The following is a 24,681-nucleotide window of genomic DNA, read 5'->3' on the forward strand; positions in this document are numbered from 1 at the left end:
TTCCCACAGTAGTTTTTCAGCAATTCATCTGGGGTAGTTTCCTTTCCATCAACTTCTTGGAGATCTGATTGGTTTGCATCTCACAAATTTGGGTATTCAGTATGCTTCTGCACTAACTGACATACCCAAATTTCATAAGTGTGCCTTACATGGGCCATTAGATGCCAAATTGGGGATAGTAGAGCTTTTTTGTTGTGGAGACCTTGGCACTTTTCGGTGCATGCATGCGTGAAAAATGTCTATATATGTATTTCAGTTAGTTTTGTGGCCACAGCCACAGCCATTTTAAAAGTTGTGTACTGGAGATGATCCCCTACAAGAGATGAAACAGAAAACAGAAAGCCCACTCTGTTTCTCAGCCTGGCCACAGTCATGGGACACAAACTGTTTGCCTATAATGCCCAGGCCTCTAGGGATGCCTTTTGTCTGCTCATGCTGTCAAAACAAGGGGTTGACCTTTGACAAGCTCCAGCAGCACTACTACAAGGAATGTTTAAAGAAGCCCCCCCTTCACCAAGCCAGCCTAGGCATGCAGTTTCATAGTGTTCTTAAGTACCCATAAGGCAATATGCCATTGTTATACACAACTCTTAAATAAATAGAGGATGAGCAACTCTTCTTTCGTATAAGGCCACTGATCTGTTGAGTATAAAACAAATACAATTCATTAACTTCCAGAAGCTGAAGAGTAGCATGTTTTTCTGTTTATTTTACAGCTCTTATTTGTGAGACATCAGTTTAAGATTGCATTCTTCAGTGAGTTGAAACAGGATTCCCAGAATGCTCTCAAGTAAGTATGTTCCTATATGTATTTTTTTGAATTGTAAAACCTATTTTTATTAAACCTCAAAGACGATAAATATGAACTCTTTGATGTTATAAAAAACTTGAAGTGCATATTGTGTCAATACCTGAATATGGATTTGATAGGTCTTTGCACTGGTACATTTACATATACTTGTTTGCTTTGTTTTTGGACAGAACTATTCCATTTTTTTTCTGTAATTGACCTAACCTAGTAGTTTAATTAGATGGAGTATTTGTTGACAAATGGTCACACCAGTTATTGCAGACCGCAAGCATTTCACAACATGAAGGAAGTAAGGGCTAAGAGTACCACAGAAAAAAGTTTCAAAACGGCTGGTTATTACCACTCCCCTGTTAACTGTTCCTTTTTTCCGACAATTTTCGACAAAGCAGCTTGTCTTTCTACTCTAATTCTTCTGTAAAACCATTACCATGCATTAAAGAGGTACAATGTGTAAAGGAAAAACTGAAAAATTGGGAATATTGACCTCCAGCCGTTCTTTTTTTTTTTTTTTTAAATAGATTTGATTGCAACGTATAGTCGCAACATACAGGAAAAAACAAAAACGGTGTAATCTCCCTCCCCTTCCAACGACCTTCCCCTCTCACCCTTGATCCCACAGGTGCCCTAGGTCTCAACTGGGTTGTAGTGTGGTAGTGCCCCTGTCATTAATCACACACAGTTATTTCTGTGATCCCATCAATCAGGATAATACAGTGCTATACACTGTGGTGATGTTCATCCTACTGGGATTGTGTAGTGTGGTCCTGTGTTCATTTATTCAGTTTGACGTGACACCAGTTCTGGCATTAGGAGACCCTGGGCGTGACTCGATAGGGAGATTTATTTGCAGACGTTGCATCATGTAACATTTACAGTAGTTCGTCCCAGGTGCTTGCTACCTCAGGCGATCCCTGTCCCCTCTTGGTGTCTCTAAGTATATTTATGCTTTTATACGTTGCCCATTTGGTTCTGCTCTACATTTAGTCACTGTAGGGCCATTTGTCGCTTTCCAGTTAATTTTATTTTAGTGCTTTGCCAATATCAATGTAATGTCATTGAGTTTATTGTAACCTTAAACTTAGCGGAGCATGGAAACTGGCACGGTAGGCAAGTTTTTGGCAGTGTAGCAATATTGCGCTCAGTGACATCATTGATCATGTCCACCATGCCCGTCTAGCAGTCATGGAGAGATGCATCACAGGCATCATCCAGTGTGCGCCTCGGGGAGAATTTGTTTATTTTAACAGGTGTCAGATATGCTCTGCATAAATAATAAAAATTAATTTGCTGGAATCTAGCATTGCGGGATATTTTCAGGGTTCTCTCTAATATTGTCACACACTCTGCATCCCTAATGGGCTCACCCATATCTTTCACCCATTTGTCTCTCAGTGTGTGTAATGGTGTAGACATGTCTGCCCATATTTGGCTTGATATAGCCCTGTTATAGCTTTCTGTTTACCTGTAGTTGTGCATAGTACATATCGACTCTGGTTTGTTTTGGGTTCTGCCATGCTTACCCTTCACTTTTGCTTTATCGTCACTCCCACTGGTCCAAAACAGAGGAAGTGACCCGCTGGGATGTCATATTCAGTTTGAATCTCCTCAAAGGATCGTGCCTTTCTGTCTGCAAAGAAATCGCCTAGTCTATCTACTCCTAGCGTTGATCATTCTGCCAGTCTTCCCTGTACTTTGCTCTTCAGGAGGTCTGCTATGAAGTGAAGTGGGATGTCCGAGGAATAAGGGTGTTCTGTTCTTGTGTTTTTGTAAGCATCCCAGCCAGCAGTATTTTGCTATTGCAACAACCCATGGTGCTCCGTTTGTACCTGTTTAGGCGTCAAAATCAATTGTGCATCCCTTTCTGCGGGGACCTCCTCATACTTTTAGCATGTACCCATCTCGTGATCCATTGCATCTGTACTGCCAGGTAGTATGTTTCAAAGTCTGGAGCTGCAAGTCCCCTATCTGTTACCTGCTTTTGTAATTTGGTCAGCGCCACCCTACACCTTCCTTTGCTCCATTTCAAATTGAGGAGTAAGCTATCCAGCTCCTGAAATTTCCTCATGGGTACTATCTCCGGTAGAGTAGAGGAGAAGTACAATAGTTGGGGTAATGCTATCATTTTTGCAATGACTACTCGTCGTGCCGCTGACAGTGGAAGAGTATTCCAATAAGATATTCCCAACTGTAGGGCAGTGATAGGCCTGCTCATGTTCCCGTCCAACAAATCTTGCTTCTGCATGTATAATCTAACCACCCTCCCAGATATTGTAGTGACGTATGTTCCCACTGAAGTCCCAAGTGGAGTAAATCATCGCAATGTGATGGCCTAAGTTGGAAGAGGCTTTTTTGGGCAGTTTATGTAGAACACTGAAATAGATCCAGAGCCGTTAAGCAATTGGATAGCTTTCTGAGATTCCATTCTTACATCGTCAAGATATTGCAGCATATCATCTGCATATGGTGCAATATGATTTGTTGTTCCTCGCACTACTAACTCATCATAGTGTAGCCCCATTCTCCCACTACACACAGTGGTTCAACCGCAGCTGTGAATAATAATGGAGACAGTGGGCATGCCTGTCTTGTGTAACGTTCCACTTTGTAGGACTCACATATAATCCCACCCATCTTGACCCTTGCACTCGGAACTGTGTACAGCAGGCGGGTCGACCCAATAAAATCCTCTCCCAACACCATCTTATGCGTTACCTCACAGAGGTATTCCCAGTTCAAGCTCCCAAATTCTTTTTTAATGTCGACTGACATCACCGCTGCATATTCATTAAGTGAGTGTGCCTCAAGTATGATATTCACCACTCGTCTGATGATTATTGTGGTAGGTCTTTTTTTCTTTTTTTTTTTTAATGGATCCTGGTACTCTAGAGTTCTAAAATGAGCTACCCATTTTTATTTGGGTTAACTAACCATGCAAGTTGTGTGCCCTGCCCTGTCATATTCTGTTTGTGTTTATATCATGTACTCCCTATAATCAAAGCAGCGTAATCGTTCAGTATGTTCTGCTAATTTTTCTTTCCCTACCAGCAATGTCTCCTGAAGGTCTGCGCGTGGTGGTGCATCCTTTTTCTATTTTTCTTCCTGACATTCTGTCTCGTAAAAGTGTTCTGCGTACTCCCCCATTTTTGCAGTGCGTTGACCTCTGATTACTGTTTAAAGTCTGCCCATTCTATTAGTATAGAAGAGGTCGTGTTTTCGTTGTCCATAAAATAGCTCCCCAATGGTGTGGTGGAAAAGTGGATCATCTAGAGTGTTGACATTTAGTCACTAACTTCATATAGTAGTGCGGGTTGGCACCCTATCCAGCATAATAACAACAGGGTCAGATCTGACATAGTTTTGGCAAGGAATTTTAAGTCTGTAACTTCTACCTGAATGTCTGTTGTGCACATAAATATGTCAAGGCGGATATGTAAATCAGCGAGTGTGGAGTACAAGGAATATTCAAGAGTATCCATTTGTGTCATCCAGCACGTATCCGCAGCTGATCATTGGGTCTGCCAGGTCTTAAATTTCATCGCTAGTCTCCTGACAGGGGAGTCCTGAAATGGAAAATGCGACCAGTCAAGGTCAGGGTCCGTAACATAATTAAAGTCTCCTCTGAGGATGACCGCATGGGGCATATATGCTGATACAACTGTGGACAGGTCGTCAAGAAATCAGGCTTGATCCATGGTGGTGGCATATAGATTAACTATAGCTATATCTCCCACCCCCCCTGTTTTTCCCCTCCAGCGTTTCTGGAGCGGCAATCCCTCTTAAGGCATTAAATGGGTTTCTTGTAATAATGCTATGTGTACTCCCCTTCATTTCAGGAAGGGCTGTACCTTTTATCGTTTAGTCATATTATTTAACTCTCAGACATTCCAGGATATTATTTTGTACTTAACACATCCCACACCAAATCTACGACACCATGGTAGGGACCCTGGCTGTGTTCCTGTGTCTGTGTATGATGTTCCAGGTGTTTTGAACAGGGAAGGGCACTGTGTGTTGTGTGGGAGACTTCAAGGACCTCAGTAACCAAACTCGTACCCTCCTCGCCAGGATAGTAAAGCAACACTCCCCCTGGACCCCCAACTAGTAATAACCATAGAAAACTCATGTGCTAATCACACAATCTCATGTCGTGGGATAGTGGGTGCACATTAAAGTGGGCCCCGGTGTCGCAACCCGCCCCCTAGTCCACGATCACTAGTGAGGCACTGGTATGTTAATTTCCTCCCATCCCTCAGGTTTACCTGAATTTTCTGGTATTTACGTTAATGTCATTATCTTGAATCTCAAATCCCTGGTGTTGCTTGAGCCATATTGACCTTCTCCCTTGAAAGGTTTTCCGATGTCTGGATTAAAATCCCTTTGCCTAACTAATATTTATTTATAATTTTATGCAGTGTCTTCTAAAAGACTTGGGAATGGCATCGGAGAGCCATTAATTAGTGTATGTAAACCGAGGCAAGCATCATCCCAAGAGATTTCACTGATTACCGTGAAAGATGGGAAGTTGGACTTTGATTCAATAGGTCTTGCACCTTCCGAAGTACTTTGAGGGTGTTCGAGGGATGTGATCTTTTATATTGGATTGTAAAACATAATTTCAGTTTGCACTGCGGCCCAGATCTGGCATAGTTTGTTTGGTGCTTTACTTTGTACAATCTAAACGTCCAGATTTGTACTCATTGTTTTAGTAGCCCTAAACCTTTAAATATTCTTCTGTTATCTGGATTACTGGGAGTGTGGTTGCAGTGTTTACATGTGAGATGTAGCACACGAATTTACATAGAGAATGCCTGTTTTCTGTGATTGAGAGCCAAGTAAGAAGTAGGGGCCATTGAACAAGCTTACTTCGTGTATTGTGAATGGAATAAATGATGGGACTAAATGGAATATGTGATCCTATTCTATCACCGGAGATGCAGTTCCTTTCCTGATTAGGTTTAACTGTGACCTTAGAATTCGTAAGGGCTCAAGAGAGAGTGACATGCTGGTTCAGGTATTAAAAAGTTATTATATTTGGTATTTGGCATTCTTGATGCCCCCCACCACTTCAAAGTAAATCCCTGATGAAAATACAGCACCTACTGGAAATACAGATCCTGCCTCTGTGTGGGTAGGCAGTCTATTTTGGCACGCTTTGCAAGGGCTTTGCTCAATTGAAGATGTTTGAAATAAATGGCACCTGGGGTATGAGAGTTTTCTCTTTCTAAGTGTCTTGTTCTCCCTTTTTGAGAACCCAAGTAACTTTGTAGTTTATGGCCAATGAGGCACACGGATATTAGATGCATATCATATGCGGTCTCTTGATGTGAGAGTCAAACTAGAAAAGATGATGTTGGAATTTCTTCATCACAGCAATCATTCGAGAGTGATGACACATTGAGAGGGTTCTAACAATGGTGAAGTCCCTTCTTCCAAAGAAGACTATCCCTTCTATTTATCACTTTTGACTATACTAATTATGATTTCCTTTTTTTATTACTGATGACTGCACCCACATAGACTTGATGAAATTTTTCTTTTTAAAATGTAGTTTTCTGAAACTGTTCACGTGGTCATTTTGTTCCGTAAATTAATAAGATAAAGCCCCTCACACTACCCTTGCTTCTATCAGATGCTTTTGCTTTTCTTTTTCATCTGTTCATGTCTTTCCTGCTCTTGCATGTTTTTAAATGTATTGTTTTCTATTTGTTCAACTGTTCGCGCTTCATTTATTCTGCTCTAGTCTTTGCACAGGTCCTGAACCTTCTATTACTCTTTAAATAACGGATAGGAGAAGCAACCAGTACGATTTGCTCCCAATTACATTCACAGTTTTCACTCTCAGTATTCATTTAATTGTCTGAAAGCTACCTCTTCCCAGTTGGTGTAACTTCCTTTATTGATGCAATATCACTTGGAGCGTGCGTTAGCAGCAAAACGGTTTTCATAATTTGAAATGTTTTACAATTTTATTCTTATACTATATGATTTGTAGTGCATGCAGTTCCCATAATTATTTTGGTTTCCATAACATGAATGAACAAGGTTGAAATGAATCCCTTGTGAAATTTTGCAAAACGAAATAATTATTATAATGTACTCGCTGATCAGTATTTTCACTGAATATCTGTATGGGATTAACAAAGGGTACATAAAGGGATGTGAAATGCTTAACAAAGAATGATTTCTGATGGATACTTCTAATTGCAAATTCCTTACCTTGTGAATGCCCCCTAGGCGCCAGACTGAATCCAGAGATTTTTCTCAGCGTTATTTCGTTGCCAAAGCCACATATATGCGCCACCTCTGTGTGCTAATGTCATTTACTTTTTTTCTGCACCTTTGGATGCAGAGCTCGTTCCCAGACTTTTTGTGTCACTTGACAAATGTTTCTCAAACATTTTTTCACTGAGTGAAAAGAAATATGTCCCCTCCAAAGGCTACAGGGTATAATCATAGTAGGGAGTCTCACTTGACAAATGTCTGTGAAATACCGTAACAAGACTTTTCTCTGGTGTCTAGGTTCGACTCATTACGCCATATCTTGCAGGGTCTGCACCTGGATGAACTCCAAATTGGTCCAGCACCATGAAGCCAAACTCTACATTGCCAAACACCATTGGAAGTTATAGAGTACTGGGTCCTGGTCAAAGTAGAGGACTGAAACCTGCTTATGTTCTCAATGCCATTACTGTGACAGGTCTTCTTACCACTCCAAATATTCCATTCAGCATAAATTAGAAAAAAAAAACGCAAGAAGACAGGATTGTTTAACGTCCCTCCGCTCTCAAACAGGGAAGTCGCATGGACTTCTATGTTCTGCCGAAGTTCTGGACATACAGCTCCCATCCATTGAGGTCAACACTTATATCCTCACTGAAATCCTACAGCCTAGGCAGGCTTCCACAGAGCTGCTTCTTCCCTTTATTGAAGCGCTGGCAGATACTCTAATGGGCACTTGGGCCAAACCACCTTATTGCGCTCTGGTAAAAAGTGGCTAGATGGCACAGACCTGCCCCAGGGGGCCCAGCTTTTCTCACTCATCACTCTACGCCTAAGAGTTTGTTGGTGCAGTCATCCACAAGTAGACTGACCCAAGTTCATTTTCTACCACACCTCCCGATAGGGAATCAAAATGTATGTAGGTATTTGGAAAGAGGATGCTTTCCTCTGCTAGTGTGGCCCTTCGTTTGATCAATGCCAGCTGTCTTTTAGGAAGATACTTGCATGTGTTGTTGGACATGGTTAGTGAGATCTTGCAGACAGTCCCTGAAGACGATTGCGCCAATTTAGCACAAATATTTCAGGATGATCAAGACGCAATAAGGTTTATCTGCTCTGTGCTGGACACTGCTGGTTGTTTAGTCCGGGGGGTTGGTACCAGTGTGGCACTTTGGCACCACACATGGATGAGATACATGGGTTTTTCTTGTGATACCAAAGCATCCCTAATGAATATGCTGCTTGACAGCACTTGTCTCTTTGGAGATAAAGCAGATTTTGCACTGGAACACTAAAAGAGTAGATCCTCAGCACGCTCCCTCTGTCTGTCTTTATCCGTGAGGCAGTATCTCAAGCAATATCCTCCCTTTTAAGGCTTCCAAAGGGGTTTGGCTCAAAGACAGCGTCAATGGCCACCACCCCAACAACAGGCCCGAAAGTCCTTTCAGAACTGGGGTCGGGCATCCAGCCTACAATGTCTACGCCCTTAGGGGCAGCATACTGAACAGCCCCCGTGCCCCTCTGGCTTCTTCTTCTAAGCCACTTTAGTTTGCCAATGGTGGGACATGGGCGCCCTAATAGAGGCAGGATGTTATTTTTTTAAATGGGTGGCAAAGCAAAACATCTGACAAATGGATGCTCCAGATAGTCCAACAAGGATATGCCCTTGCATTCATGTCTAACCCAGTCACATATATTTTCAGCATCAGAGTAGCTTTTGTGTGTCCATTGCAGCAGGAAGTCCAGGCTCTTTTGGACAAAGGAGCCATAGAGATTTTTTCAGCATTGGAAATGGCGACTAGCGGTTACTACTGTTATTTCCAGATGCCGAAGAAGGATAAAGGTCTTAGTCTTATTTTAGATCTTCACCCTCTTAACGTCTTCCTGAAAAAGGGCAAATTCAAGATGCTCAGCTGACTAAGGTTTTTTCTGCCCTGGATCCAGGAAACTGGATGTTAACGCTGGATCTGCAGGACACCTATTTTCAAATCCATGTCCTTCAGTCCCACAGGCACTACCTATGTTTCAAAGTGGGGCAAGAGCATTTTTAGTTTGCCATGCTCCCACACGGCCTCACCAGTGCATCTCAGGTGTTCACAAAAGTGATGGCAGTGGTCACAGCATGCCTTTAGAGATTGGGTATACCAGTCTTCCTCTGACTTTATGACTGACTGCTGAAGGCGGGCTCACTGCAGTCAGTCGTGAACCACTTCCAGATGGCGGCGGACCTCTTGACATCTTTAGGTTGTTCAGTCAACGTGCTGAAGTCACACCTAACTCTGTTGCAAAGGCTCCTGTCTATCTGAGCCATTCTGGATATGGTGCAGTTTCTAGCCTTCCCACCAGTTCAATGAGTCCAGGCCATTCGTCCTGCTTGTGGATGACGCCTGATGGCATATGGAGGCCTCAGTAGCCTGCCGGATTCCACCCTGGTTTTAAAGGAGGTATAGTAAAATTAAGCAGTTGTTTGCCGACTCCACAAGCGGGATCTCAGAAGTTGGGTGTGTGGTGGGGGGTGAGGGGTGTGTCTGTGTGTTTGTTTTTGTGTGTGTGTGTTTGGTTTTATTTTTCCTTTTCATCCAGGATCGGTTGCCACTGGGTAGTTGTAGCTAGATCAGTGTATCATTAGGAAATGCCTTTTTTGTTGTGCTAATTACTTTTGTACCGCTTAATGAATCTCAGGAAAACTTGCCTAGTTTGTAAAGCGTGATCTTTTAAGTGGAGGCTTAGAAAAAGAGGGGGGTCACACAACGCAAAATCTCAACGCATTTTCCAGAGACTTTTTTTTAAGGCAGCGCTAAATTTTTTCTATCATAAGGTTTTATCAAACAAATTTGTTGCAGGTCCTTAATCATACCTCGTTCAAAGGTGTAAGTAGCATCATTCATGATCTGGGGCATGAACACTGACTTCGGTTTCAAGCCGCTTGAACAATTCATGCTTACCTCAATATCTTCATTGATCAAATTTAAAAAGGGGTCATCAAATAAAATTTGCATCATCCTCCAACTCATGCATGGTATGCAGTACGTCAACATCATTAATGGTTAGAGTTGTGGGTTCACCTTGGTGGGTTGCAATTCTTTGTGCATTTCGTGAGGCATACCATTTCTTAACTTTTAATTTCCTCATGAAGTGAAAGAGATCTGTGCGACTTTCAGTATAGTTGAAATTAGACGAAGGGCAGAAAGACAGACCTAATGCTAGAACTTCCAATTGATGTTTACTATGTTCTTAATCAGATAAATTTACCACGGTCCTGTTGTCTTTCATGTTCCACCATTTTGCCCCCTTGTTAACACTCCCACTGGGCTTTCTTGTTGATCCTTTTTCGTTGTTCTTTGCTGATATGCCACTTTGCTTTAATTTTGTTCAGTCTTGAATACGAAGGAAATCTTTTTCAATTGTTAATACTCCAAGCAAACAAAGAATCTGTTTATGTTTATCACGTCACACGGAGCACATGTGGCGTTTCTTTAAATGAATCGGAAGTAGCGTACAAACCTAACCCGCGGCCAAGGAGCGGAAGGCCCTGAAACGCGTTGGGAGTTTGTTGCTAGCGTTTTGGAATAAACATGCTGAATACATTAGAGCCGCTGTATTGTGGTTTTTGTGTGACTCGTATGTACCATGATCGAGCTATACCTGCAGCTTTGGTTGGATATTTGGGGTTCGCTACCCCGCCGCAAGGCTCACCGTATAAGTGGCTTGGGCTAAAGCGATTAACGACTGGGTGGAGATCTATATAATATATAGATTTTTTTCTTCTTCAAAGTCCTTTCTATCTCAACGATGTCATGTCACCACAAATGAAAAGACAGCCAGGGCAGAATTAATATCGGCGTGTTTATTTTCTTTTTAAGCAACAAAAGAAAAACGCCTGACACATTTCGAAGCCTTCGCTTATTGTTCACGGGACAATTGCTTTTACCATCCTACACCATAAATACATGTGACCTCCCACCACCATAGAATTAGGACCACATAGAGTACTTATTTCCAACATTTTACATGACGGCCATCTTTGAGCATTATTGAAGTTTACCCATCTTGCTCAATTTCATTAACAACCAGGTATTCTCTGGCTCTTACGAAGCATGATTCATTGCAGTTTATCTAATACTACTGTATGTGATTCACAGTGTAAAATTAACAATATCTAATGAGTGAAATTCACTCATCCATCCATTCAACCTTTTACTCAGTCCATCCATCCATCCACTCATCTATCTATCCATCTATTTACTCTTTCCCTTATCGATCCATCCTTTCACTCACTCATCCATTGTTTCTCTCATCATCCATCCACCATTACATGCATCCATTCACCCTTTCACTCATCCATCCATCTATCCTTCCTCCTCTTCACTCATCCATCCTTTTGCTCATTCAGCCCTGCATCTATCCATCCACCCATCCATACACCATTTTACTCACACATCAATCCATCCACCCATCCATTTACCCTTTCACTCATCCATCCATCCTTTCACTTACTCATCCATCAATTCACCTTTACCCTCATCCATCCGTCCACCCTTTCATCCAGCAATCCACCTATCCTCCCTTTCCCTCATTCATCTATTCTTTAACCCATCTGTCCTTATATCCCTCCTTTCACACATTCGTCCACCCATCCACCTATTCTCTTACCTCATCCATCCTCCCTTTCCATCCATCCATCCTCCCTTTCACTAATCCATTCTTACATTCATCATCCTTAAATACATCCTTTCACTCATTCAGCCATGAATGAGTGGCATACCCATCCCACTTAGGGCGAAAAGCGTTACAACAAACAAATGATGGACGGAATGCTGACAATGCAGACCTTCTCCCCCAGCTGAAATGCCAGAAACCGGTCCTAGGAAGCTTGTTTCCGGTCCAGGGAAGGCATGGCTTGGCAGTTCGGGCTGGACTGTTCCCATGAGGCACAGGGTCAGACTGATTTGCATATGGCCATGTCTGAACTGGGGTGGCAGAGTGGGCTAAAGAACGGTGATGGATCAAACCCAGATCTGTTGACTGGGTGTGAGTGTTTGATTGGTTCTGATGCTCCGTCCATCACCACCCCCTTTTGTACCGCTTTGTTCGCCATAAGTTGGCAGGGTATGCTCAGACGTGAGTCCCTTGCTCACTTTGCCACTTGATTCAAGCAAGCGTGGCTGAAGACGGCTGAAAGGCCAGAAACCGGTCCTAGGAAGCTTGTTTCCGGTCCAGGGAAGGCCTGGCTTGGCAGTTCGGGCTGGACTGTTCCCATGAGACACAGGGTCAGACTGATTTGCATATGGCTATGTCTGAACTGGGGTGGTAGAGTGGGCTAAAGAACGGTGATGGATCAAACCCAGATCTGTTGACTGGGTGTGAGTGTTTGATTGGTTCTGATGCTCCGTCCATCACCACCCCCTTTTGTACCGAATTAAAAAAGCAGAGCTGAAGCTGAAACTATTGTTGATGACAAAATCTGATGTGTTCCCATTGATGTTTCAAATCCCGTCTCCAGTGGCAGTGACTCACCATTATCAACATCAACACCCGTGTCTATGATATCATCAACTGTAGTTCAGTCAATGAAGATTTAGTTGGCGAAACAGCTGGCAAAATACTTCAAAAATACTTTTATTGAAAAAGGATTGCAATTCTTTTGTTGCCTGAACACCTCTCCAAGCAAAGTGTCACTTTTGCCACCTTGATAACTTTTCCGATACTGAGGGATCTGATGACATTGGGCTTTCTTGTTCGTCTTATAACCCAGTGTAACTTAAGGTTCACTACCAGCATCCAGTTGATGACTATGAGGAAGGAGACACAAGCCTTCCAGTCTCAGCACAAGGTCAAGGTGGCGGACATGAATCCAGAGTCCCTTACCAGTCGTCTAAAGAACATCAAGTTGATGAAGATTGACTTTATGATTATGCTCTTTGTGAGGAGGAGTCATAATAATCGAAACAACCTATTGTTCAGTTTCCTACAGCACTAAGGAAAGAACTCCAGAATTTGCTTTCTGATTATAAAGAACAATTTTGACAACCCCCCCCCCCCCTCCCCCCCATGTGGTGTAGCAACCACTGATTACAGGGTGCTAGCTTGTGCTGCTGTGTTGTGCATGCAAGATTGACTACATTCCAAGTCATTTACCCCAAAGATCCAAAGTAGGATTCTTAATATGCCCTTTGAGGGAGAGCCATTGTTTGGAAGGCATGTGGATAAGGCTTCCCAATCAATCAAAATGACTCAACACTGCAAGGTTGCTGGTAGTTCTTGAACAGAGGTGACTACGCTCATTTCGTGGGCCAGAGGAAGAGGACAATCTTTGTACTGAAGGGCATTGCAATCCTTCAGACACCAGCCATACTTGCAGCCTTATCAACCCTACTGCTAACAGTGTCCAGAACAATAATACAGACAACAATACAGGGCACCACCATCAGTCTAACAAAAACAAGTGTCTTGCTGAAAGGATGTCATACAATTGAGATCATAATACTGCTTTGGATAGCAGTGGCAATCTTCAGCATCAGCCATTCATTCAATAATTCAGAGACATTCCCTTTGGGGGGGGGGGGGGACGCTCTCTGCTTGTTACAGTTAATTGGCCCATATCACAACAGATCTTTGGGTCCTGGACACAGTAAAATATGGGCATACACTGGAGTTTGCCTAGAAGTCTCTTCTACGCACAAAAGCTCACAACAATAGTTTTGCCAATTACAAGTCAAAAATCACTTTATTATGAAAAAGGGGAGTGCTAGGTTCCCAGATCAAACCAAAATATGGGTTTTAACTCGTTTTGTTCCTGGTTAGGATAAAATATTGCATCTGGTGGGTGATTTTAGACCTATGGCAGCTGTCAGAATCCGTTCAGCAGTCCTCCAGACAGAGAGAGGCTAGTGAGTCACAACCATGAGTGTTAGGGAGTTTGCCAACTGATCTCTCATTACTGGTTCCTGGAAAAAAATGCTCCAAATACAGTCCTTGGGTCCACCATACTATGGCTCATCAAACTGGGCAACTGATTCTGCACTTGATTCTCAGGATAGGGAGTGCGAGCAGTGACAGGCTTCTCAAAAGGTAGTGTGGAATGCTCAAACGCCACAAACAATCAACCAACAGACACAATAACTTCAATGTTCTGCCCAGTGCTTGCTTTTTTATTTTTAAAATAAGTACTTTTAATCAAACGGCAGTTCTAAATATTACACATTACAACTTAGTACACAGAGTAGTGACTTTAGATACGATCTTCCTTTGTGATGCCAGTTGCACAAAGGTGACATCCCTTATGTCCCCTCCTCTCGTAGTCTGCTCCCTCTTCTAATAGTTAGGTAAAAGTATGAATCTTAATTTCCCCCACAAGTCAAAAGGCGCACTGAGTTCAGTTTTCACAGTTTTTACACCCTTGTGGTGTTGCAGATAGTCTATAGTCTTCTTTTATTTTTGTGTTGCTTCGGAGCAGGTGGTCCTTCCTCACTCCAATAGGTGGGGGCTGCGACTACCAGAGATGGTACCAGGATGCTGGGTAGGCAAGCGGTGGGACATATCTCTCTCTGTTGCCCACCTGGCTTAGACCTGTGGCACAACGGCCCTGGCATAGGTGCGGTCCCTGCTACTGTAGCTTCTTTGAGCAGTGGCTATGTTCTGGGCCCGGCCTGGATTTAATTGGGTAGTTGCAGCCCGATCGGGATGATGCACGGGTCATAACCAATCTGGGTCCGACTGGACTGATGTGGTGATCACTCAAAATGCAGCCCCACCTGGACTGATTGCAGTTGCAGACCTGATCAGGCTAGTGCAGTGATCACAGCAAATGTTTACCCCTAACCTGGTCACTGGCAGTTGCAACCCAAATCAGGCCAATGTGGTGATCATGGCATATGCAGCCACAGTTTGGCTAGTGCATTGATCCCAGGAGATGCAGCCTGGCTGTGCCAATGACACCGCTAGATGAGGCGGTTCCAGCCAGGAACCAGTTATGAGAGACCAGGGAGACCCTCGGCAGCGCAGGTTACTTCTAGCTTGCAGTCACACAGTCGACTCTCTCCAGATGTTCCTGTGTCCCGGAGACATTTTGGGCCTCTCTCCTTCTTGACTGTCTCTCTTGTTCCATAGTCAGGCAGACCCCTCCTCTCTGTCAGCAGGCCGGGTTCTAAGCACCCAGCAAGTAGGCAGCCTTCTAGGCACTCCAAGTAGATCTTCCAATCCTCCAGCAGAAAGTGCAAATTTAAGGTGATGTCCACTTGACTCAGGGAGATTGTATGTCAGGCAAACACCATCCCTCGTTGCACAGCAGTCCTTTGAGTATGCGACAGAGCGCCCTCTTTCCTGATCATTAAGGACTTGGAACTGGAACCGAGAGGAGTAGTTTGGGTCCCACTTTGTGTACACATTTCTACACCTGGGATGTGGATCCCTTGTTTCAAACTGAGAACAAACTAGTTTGCAGTGGTTCTCCTTTCAAGGTCCACCTTAGGCTGCTCTCCATACTCCATCCTTTGCGTAGAGTGATGCTTCTTAGAGCAGGCAGATCCGAGGAGGTCCCCATACTGGAGCATATAGGGATACATTCACATATTTTTCTGGACACAATACATTAGATCCAAAATATTTGTATTTTAAACTTGTTCCCACAATAGCAAAGCAATATATGCTTACTCAAACTAAACTAATATATACAGATTTGTTTGCCATACAATTAGCCATGAAAGGCTATGACTATTGGCAGGATACCATTGACGTAAAATCAGTTCGGGGCACAAAATCTTGGCAAGTTCAGGGAATAGACACTTTATTTCGAGCCTGCTTAATTCCAGCACAGATGATTTTTCTGAATGATAAAATTCTGCAGAGTACTTGTCTAGGATTGGCAAAAATGATACGAATGCACCAAACATTCCTTCCATTGCCCAATTTGACAATTGGCAACATCTCACAAATTACTCTGAACAACAGCTCAAGTGTATGTTACAGAATCAATCAATCATTCGCATTTATAAAGCGCGCTACTCACCCATAAAGGGTCTCAAGGCGCTGGGGAGGGGGGGGGGTCAGTGCTCGAAGAGCCAGGTCTTGAGCTGCCTTCTGAAGGAGAGGTGTTCAGGTATGGCGCGAAGGTGGCTGGGCAGAGAGTTCCAGGTCTTCGCTGCCAGGAAAGAGAAGGATCTTCCTCCGGCGGTGGCTTTGCGGATGCGGGGTACGGCTGCCAGGGCCTGTCCGGCGGATCGTAGAGTGCGCGGAGGAGTGTAGAAGGAGACGCGGTTGTTGATGAGTTTGGGTCCGAGGTTGTGAAGGGCTTTGTGTGCGTGGGTGAGGAGTCGGAAGGTGATCCTCTTGTTGACTGGGAGCCAATGGAGTTTTTTCAGGTGTCCTGAGATGTGGTGGTGGCGAGGGATGTCCAGGATGAGTCTTGCGGCAGCGTTCTGGATCCGTTGGAGTTTCCTCAGCAGCTTGGTGGTGATGCCCGCGTACAAGGTGTTCCCGTAGTCCAAGCGACTGGTAACGAGGGCGTGGTTGACGGTCTTCCTGGTGTCGGTGGGGATCCAGGGGTACATTTTACTCCACACTTTCAAGTCCAAATGAGTGGTTATTGTGGCCAGTGGATATGCTTGTTTTTTTAATTCCACACCAGGGATCTGAAAGAAACACGTTAGTTAGATTCCTCACCTTAGAATATCCCCAGGCGTCAGACTGGATCCGGAAGATTTTTCGTCAGCAATACCCCTTGCGCGTCGCTAGGCGTCGTCTGCGGCTCCGCGTCCGTCGTCGGCGTCGTGCGCCGGGATGACGTCGTCGGAGTACTTAGACGCCGCCCTCGCGCGCTGACGTCAGTTCTTCTTTTTTCCGCGCCAGTAAGCGCAGATCCGGGAGAGCTACCCCTTTTAGTCTTTTTTGACTAAATCTTTTTGATCATTTTTGATCCTTGTCTGTCGACATCTGGTGCCGGTAGGATGCCTGGGTTCAAGGCTTGCGAAGATTGTCATCGACTGATGTCGGTGACCGATCACCACCGCCGGTGCCTCTACTGCTTAGGCCTCGACCACGACGCGGAGTCGTGCAACGACTGTCAGGCCCTGACTTCGAAGGCTAGGCGGGAGCGGTCCCGCAAGCTTCTCGAGCTTCGCCACTCGGCTCCGCGTCGTGCGCGATCCCGGTCCAGGAGGAGGTCCAAGGATCGCTCGCGGAGCCCTAGCCGACGCCACCATCGATCGTCGGGCTCCAAGTCGTCGGGTAAGTCTAAACACTCTAAGAAGTCCAAGCGGCGACATCGCTCTTCGGACTCCCCTCGCCGGTCGCGCGACTCGGCCGAGGGTCCAAGTGGTTCCACCCCCGCGGCTCCGGCGGAGCCGCAGGTGCCGCGTCCGCCCCCATACCTTCCGGTCCCTGGGGCTGACGCGGCGCCGGCGGAGATCAGTGCCTTCCTCTCGGCCATGAGGAGCCTGGCCCCGCCGTCGACGCCCGCTGGCGCGCCTTCGGGCCCCGCGGACTCGACTGGGCGACCTCGCGTGCCGGCGGCTCCGGCCCCGGCGCCGTCGACGACTCCGGTCTCGACGCCGCAGGTCCCCGCGGGGCCCTTGCCTGGGCCCCAGTCGACGCCGGTTGACCTTGTCACTCCTCCACCGGCGCCGACGCCTGAACCACCGACGCCGTCACCGGCGCCACCGACGCCGACGCCTGTGACGCCGACGCCCCAGTTTAGCCCTCATCCGGACCCGACGCCGGCACGGCGTCCGCCGACGCCGCATCCGACGCCGCTTGAGTCCTACCATCTCTACAGTCCGGTTCCGATCATTCCTCCTGTTTATCAGGAATCGGAAGAAGGGGGCGACTGGGAGGGGTTCGAGGACCCTCTGGCTGTTCAGTCACAGCTTTCTCAGGACTGGGCAGATGAACTGGGGGAGGCCAGCGGGCTGGACACCTCGCCAGACGCTGGATTCACTTCTCCTCCGACCGTGGCTTCGGAGGAGGGTGCAGCATTTTCTGTGGTGCTGCGCAAGGCGGCTGAGGCCCTTGGGCTCGAGTTGCCTGCCGTGGCTGTGAGGACCAACATCCTCACTGAGGTGCTTCAAACCTCAGCAAGCTCCACTGAGCCTCTGCTGCCGTTCAACGAGGCCCTCACTGACGTTCTGCAGGGCACCTGGTCCAAGCCCTCCACAGTTCCTCCTGTGGATAGGAACGTTGCCAGGCGCCACCGCCCTGCTCCGGGCGACCCCAGTTTCCTGTCCCAACACCCCACCCCCGAGAGTCTGGTTATCCAGGCCTCTACTTCCCAATCCTCCTTCCCGACCGCTCCGCCGGACCGGGATTCCAAGAGACTCGAGCAGTTTGGCAAGAAACTGTTCTCGTCCCTTAGTTTGGGCCTGCGGTCCTTAAATACCGCCTGTCTCTTGGACCGTTATTCCCATTCCCTGTGGGATACGGTGGAGGACGTGCTGCCCCTGTGTCCGGAGGAGGTCCGGACGCGTCTTACCCAGGCTTTGGCCGATGGGAGGGATGCAGCACGGCACGCCATAAGATGTGGGATTGACACCACGGACTCGCTAGGTCGGGCGATTTCCACCACGGTGGCGCTCCGCCGCCACGCCTGGATGCGGTCCACGTCATTTTCCGGGGATGTCCAGAACACCCTCATGGACATGCCCTTTGATGGCACTCGCCTGTTTGGTGAGAAGGCGGACAGTGCGCTGAACCGCTTTAAGGACTCCCGGGCTACGGCCAAGTCCTTGGGCCTCTCGGCTCCGCGGGCGCACACCTCCGCTTTTCGCCCCTTTCGTGGCCAAGGAAGGGGCGCCTCCTCACGTCCGCAAAGCCACCAGCCGCAGAACCAACCTGCGCGCGGTCGCGGACGTGGCTTCCGCCGTGGCGGGAATGGAGGCCGACGTGGTCAGCCCACATCCACCCCGGCAGCATCCGCCTCAAAGCCTTCCTAGTCCGAGCTTTCAGGCCCATACCACGCCAGTGGGCGGCGGAGTTCGCCATCACCTGCTCCACTGGCGGTCCATAACATCGGACAGGTGGGTGCTGCAAATCGTCCGAAGGGGCTACTCCCTCCCCTTCGAGACGACCCCTCCAGCCATGCCACCGCAGCACCACCGTATCTCGGGGGATCATTTGGATCTTCTCCGCGAGGAAGTTTCGGCTCTCTTGGCCAAGGGGGCCGTCGAGCGCGTTCCGAGTCCAGAAGTAGGTCGTGGTTGTTATTCCCACTACTTTCTGGTTCCCAAGAAGGGCAAGGGGGGCCTGCGCCCTATCTTGGACCTCCGGAACGTCAATGCCTTCCTCCGAAAGGAAAGGTTCAAGATGCTAACGTTGGCTCAGGTTTTAGCTGCCCTAGACCCTGGAGACTGGATGGTAGCGTTGGACTTGCAGGACGCATATTTCCATATCCCCGTCCTGCCGGCCCACCGGCGTTGCCTGCGGTTCACGGTGGGCCAAGAGCACTTTCAGTTTACCGTGCTCCCCTTCGGCCTCACCAGTGCCCCTCGGGTGTTCACGAAAGTGATGGCGGTGGTCGCAGCTCATCTGCGCAGATCAGGGGTCCCAGTCTTCCCCTATCTCGACGACTGGTTGTTGAAGGCGGGCTCGCCCCAGGCAGTCGTCTCCCACCTCCAGACTACGGCGGATCTCCTGCATTTGCTGGGGTTTTCCATCAACGTGCCGAAGTCACACTTGAGTCCCTCTCAGAAGCTCCTCTTCATCGGAGCGGTTCTCGATTCGGCGCAGTTCCGGGTCCATCCACCGGAACAGCGGGTCCGGGACATACAGGCCCTGATTCCCATCTTTCGGCCTCTATCCCGGGTTTCGGTCAGGCTAGTGTTGCGGCTTCTGGGGCTGATGGCCTCCTGCATCCTACTAGTGCATCACGCCAGGCGGCGCATGCGGGCTCTGCAGTGGGACCTGAAGTTTCAGTGGGCCCAGCATCACGGCAACCTGTCCGACCATGTCTTGATCTCGGAGGGTACTGCACAGCAGTTGCAGTGGTGGCTCACGGACCGCGAGTGGGTCAAGGGCAAGAGCCTCTCCCTTCACCAACCGGAGCATGTCGTAGTGACGGATGCGTCCCTCCTGGGATGGGGTGGCCATATGGGAGAGGCGGAGATCAGAGGCCTCTGGTCTCCGGCGGAGTCTCGTCTCCACATCAACCTGTTGGAGTTGAGAGCGATCCGGCTTGCACTGAAAGCCTTCCTTCCCTCTGTCAGGGGAAGTGTCGTGCAGGTGTTCACGGACAACACCACCGCCATGTGGTACTGCAACAAACAGGGCGGGGTGGGGTCGTGGACCCTTTGTCAGGAGGCTCTGCGCCTCTGGACATGGCTGGAACACCAGGGCGTCACCCTGGTGGTTCAACATCTGGCGGGCTCTCTGAATGCCAGAGCAGACGAACTCAGCCGCCGGTGCATGATGGATCACGAATGGCGTCTGAACTCCGAAGTGGTGCAAGGCCTCTTTCAGCAGTGGGGAGAGCCTTGGTTAGATCTATTCGCCACCGAAGAGAACGCGCAATGTCAGCAGTTCTGCGCGTTGGAATTTCCAAGGCGGCACTCGCTCGGCGACGCTTTTCGTCACGAGTGGAGTTGCGGTCTGTTGTACGCCTTTCCGCCTATACCACTTCTGCCCAGAGTGCTGAAGAAGATCAGGCGCGACCGGGCCCAAGTCATCTTGGTGGCTCCGGATTGGGCACGAAGATACTGGTATCCCGAGCTACTCAGTCTGTTGACCGATCCCCCGATACGTCTGCCCCTTCGGGAGGATCTTCTGTCGCAGCAGCAGGGGACGGTCCTCCACCCGAACCTGTCCAGCCTCCACCTCCATGCGTGGAGATTGAGCGGCGGCAGTTGATGCCATTTGACTTGCCTCCTGAAGTCTGTGATATCATTCTGGCAGCCAGGCGTCCCTCCACAAAGTCGGTATACGCCTGCCGGTGGAACAAATTTGTGGCATGGTGCACAGCAAAGGCTGTGGATCCCCTTTCCGCCCCTCTTTCTGAGGTTCTCCTCTTCCTTCTTTCTCTGGCCCGGCAGGGCTCTGCCCTGGGCACCCTGAAAGGTTATCTTGCTTCCATCTCCGCCTTCTTGCGGCTTCCTGATCAGCCTTCTCTTTTCAAGTCCCCTGTGGTTACACGCTTTCTCAAAGGCATTACACACACGTTCCCTCCTGTCCCTTTTGTAATGCCTCAGTGGGACTTGAATCTGGTTTTGACATTCCTGATGTGCGCTCCCTTCGAGCCTCTTCACAATTGCCCTCTTCGTCTTCTAACTCTAAAGACTGCTTTTCTGGTAGCCATCACCTCGGCTAGACGGGTGAGTGAGCTCCAGGCTTTATCTTCAAAGCCTCCTTTTCTATCTGTTCATCCGGACAAGGTTGTCCTTCGGCCTCGTCCCTCCTTTCTTCCTAAAGTGGTGACTCCATTTCACCTTGGGCAGTCTGTCACCTTGCCCACCTTCTTTCCGCCTCCGCATCCTTCCAAAGAGGAAGAGAGGCTCCACCGTCTGGACCCAAAACGTGCGCTCTCCTTTTATCTGGACCGCACAAAACAGTTCCGGGTGGACGACCAGCTTTTTGTTGGGTACGTGGGCGCTAAGAAGGGGAAAGCTGTGCACAAACGAACCATCTCTCGGTGGGTCGTTTTGTGTATCAAAATCTGCTATTCCTTGGCTAAAAAGGACCCTCCTGTTGGGCTGCGCGCCCATTCTACTCGGGCCACGGCGGCTACTACTGCCTTGGGACGGGGAGTCCCTTTGCAGGACATCTGTCAGGCGGCGACGTGGGCTTCGCTACACACGTTTGCCAGACATTATTGCCTTGACAGCCAAGTCCGGAGGGATGGCTTCTTTGGCCGTTCTGTCCTCCAGGACTTTCTGGTGTGATCTTGGTTCGCAGACCCACCACCGGGGATGGTATTGCTTGGGTATCTATTCTAAGGTGAGGAATCTAACTAACGTGTTTCTTTCAGATGAACAAGTTACTAACCTTCGGTAACGATGTATCTGTAAGAAACATTAGTTAGTTAGATTCCTCACCGACCCTCCCATCCTCCCCGTTCTGCGAACTGACATCTAGGGTTAAGGTTGTCCTTTCAGGCCCCTAGATTTTATTTTTGGCACCAGTGTCGGTCTTTGCATGGCTCTGCGTTCCTGGCGCGGAAGGCTGTGTACAAGAACTGACGTCAGCGCCCGAGGGCGGCGTCTAAGTACTCCGACGACGTCATCCCGGCGCACGACGCCGACGACGGACGCGGAGCCGCAGACGACGCCTAGCGACGCGCAAGGGGTATTGCTGACAAAAAATCTTCCGGATCCAGTCTGACGCCTGGGGATATTCTAAGGTGAGGAATCTAACTAACTAATGTTTCTTACAGATACATCGTTACCGAAGGTTAGTAACTTGTTCTTTAAGGCAAGCATACCCGACCCTCTTTATTCACATTCTCAACACTTCAGATTAGTCACCACCTATTTGGTAGGGAAATTGTGCTTGGAACATTCCACACTGTCTGCTGTAACCCAAAAATGTTCTCTCCTTTCGGTAAACATTTACCTATCTGACTTTTTATTGGGTCTTAAGTCTCTGCGTTCAAAAAGATCCATCTATGCTACATATAATGAAAATTTGGAAACATTAACAAATGGAACCTGCTCCGTGTTTAAGACTAATTGTTCATTATATTTTGGATAAAGTGCTTGCTGTTATTGATAATAGTATCAATACGTTATCTTCTCGCATTTATAACTTGAATAACATTGTGTCATCTTGTATCGATATTATGCACAATGACATGTCTTCATAATACCATGGGCAAAATCATCCTCGATATATCATACAGTTTAGTTGGGCGCTTCAAGTTCTTAAAAATCTCCGCGTGTCATGGGGTTACCTCAGTTCTACGCAGCTATTTTTGTCTTTCAGTCTGACACATAAACAACGGCTCATGTCTAAGGAAGATGCCACTTAAACAATGTTACACTTCGAGAAGTTAGAACAACTGCCATTCACAATAGCAGAAATACCCTCTGCAGTGTGGTTAATACATAGCGTAATATCTTTGTCAATTTCAACATTTCAGGTCACAGCTTGCGGGAAATTTTTTCAAGTGGGTAAATATGAGGCCCTACGAGGTAGCTGTATTCATAAGTTGGGGTCACTCCCATTCTCTTACTGATGAGTGGGCTGAGAAGGAGGTATTCCTGACTGGAAAGTAATGAGACTCTTTTGTCGGTCACTCACTTGTCTGTAAACACATTACCATTTATGGTGCATGCAATGCTTCTGTAGCAAATTTGGCCTGTTTTCTAAAAGGCGTTCCAGCACCTTCATTTCTCCCCCTCATCACAGTCCTTACAAATGGAAGCTATTTAATGTTAAGTGACCAAGAGTATTGCAGCATGAAGGCCGGGATCCCGTATATTTAATTGGTCTCCCAGATAGTCACCTTCTGCAATAATAAGCTTTTCCCACCTACATATACGTTTTCTGGTAGGTCATTGTGGCCTTCAATTCCAACTTTGAAGGCAGATTTTAAGAGCTAAGCTGACTCAAAGCCTTATTGTTTCAGACAACTGTATAATTAATATCTGCTAGAAAACCTTTTGAACTGCAGTTTGCAAGGATGTCCAGTAGAATACAGTGCTTGTTGAACACAAATCTTCCAATGCATTTCTGCGAGCTTGTGCACCGAATATTAAATGCCTCCAATACCGCCGATGTAGCAAACTTTTTAAACAATCTGAACTGGCTAGGTCAGTACTTTCCAGAAGATCTTTGGAATAATACCAGCATTTATCCATTTATTATTTTCCAGTGTATTCGAGGCATATCCTTGCTCCTTTTCCTCATTTGTTGCATTTTGCTTCCATTGTTGCTTCTCTGCAGTGACTGTACCGTTTCGAGGGCTATTGGTACGGGGACTACCTTCAGTCCAGCTGTGCCGTGAGCAATTAATGCTACTCTTTAGAATCCCTTTGCTCCATGAACTTATCACTGACTGGTCATTGTCATTCCGACACGCCTGGTTCAGCTTCGTGCAACCAGTGTTTCATTGCCTGTGGTGCCCCTTCGAATGGGCACAGGATGTCTGCTTGGCTCTGCAATTGCCTGTTCCTGTGGACATCAATCTATTTATGAGTCTGACGATAACGACCCATTTTGGGGGAAATGGGTGCTTCAGCACAATGAATACTGAACTATAGCTCTAATAACACAGATACAGGTCACCCAGCTGCATCAGCTGATAACAAGGATCCTGTCTGTTCTTTGGAGCTTATAAATGGGGCAATTAGGTTATCATCATTTGCGGATATGGAATCTTTTCTGCATTCGTTAAACATTGATATTATGGAAGAAATCTTGGGTGCCTCCAGCTTACCTTAATTTGGCAACGTTTTCAAAATGTACATGTTAAATTTTATATTATGATTATAATTATCTTTTATGACATGTTTATTCACATTGCATTGAATTAGCATTTTTATTATTTTGTTAGTCGCGAAGTTACTTTCCCGACCAAGGAACGGGTGTGGTGGTTTACATTTTGGTTCCATTTTGGTTCTCCCATAGTTGCACATATTAGCTGTTTTAGGTTGTCTTTGCTTTGAACAGGCACATATAATACATTTGTTTTTGTAACATGTTATTTTATAAATACGCTGCACATATTATTT

General features: G+C 46.9%; 1 protein-coding gene across 2 annotated transcripts in view; it reads left to right on the forward strand.

The window, feature by feature from the left end:
- Window positions 1–24,681, forward strand: part of TRAPPC11 (trafficking protein particle complex subunit 11) — a 626,226-nt gene that overhangs the window by 56,950 nt on the left and 544,595 nt on the right. For both annotated transcript variants that reach the window (XM_085641890.1, XM_085641891.1), the window contains exon 7: window positions 717–790. In XM_085641890.1, coding sequence (XP_085498016.1) covers window positions 717–790 — 74 coding nt within the window. The remainder of the gene's footprint in view (window positions 1–716; window positions 791–24,681) is intronic.

The sequence above is a fragment of the Triturus cristatus genome, chromosome 2_2 (assembly GCF_964204655.1).
Source record: "Triturus cristatus chromosome 2_2, aTriCri1.1, whole genome shotgun sequence".
NCBI lineage: Eukaryota > Metazoa > Chordata > Amphibia > Caudata > Salamandridae > Triturus > Triturus cristatus.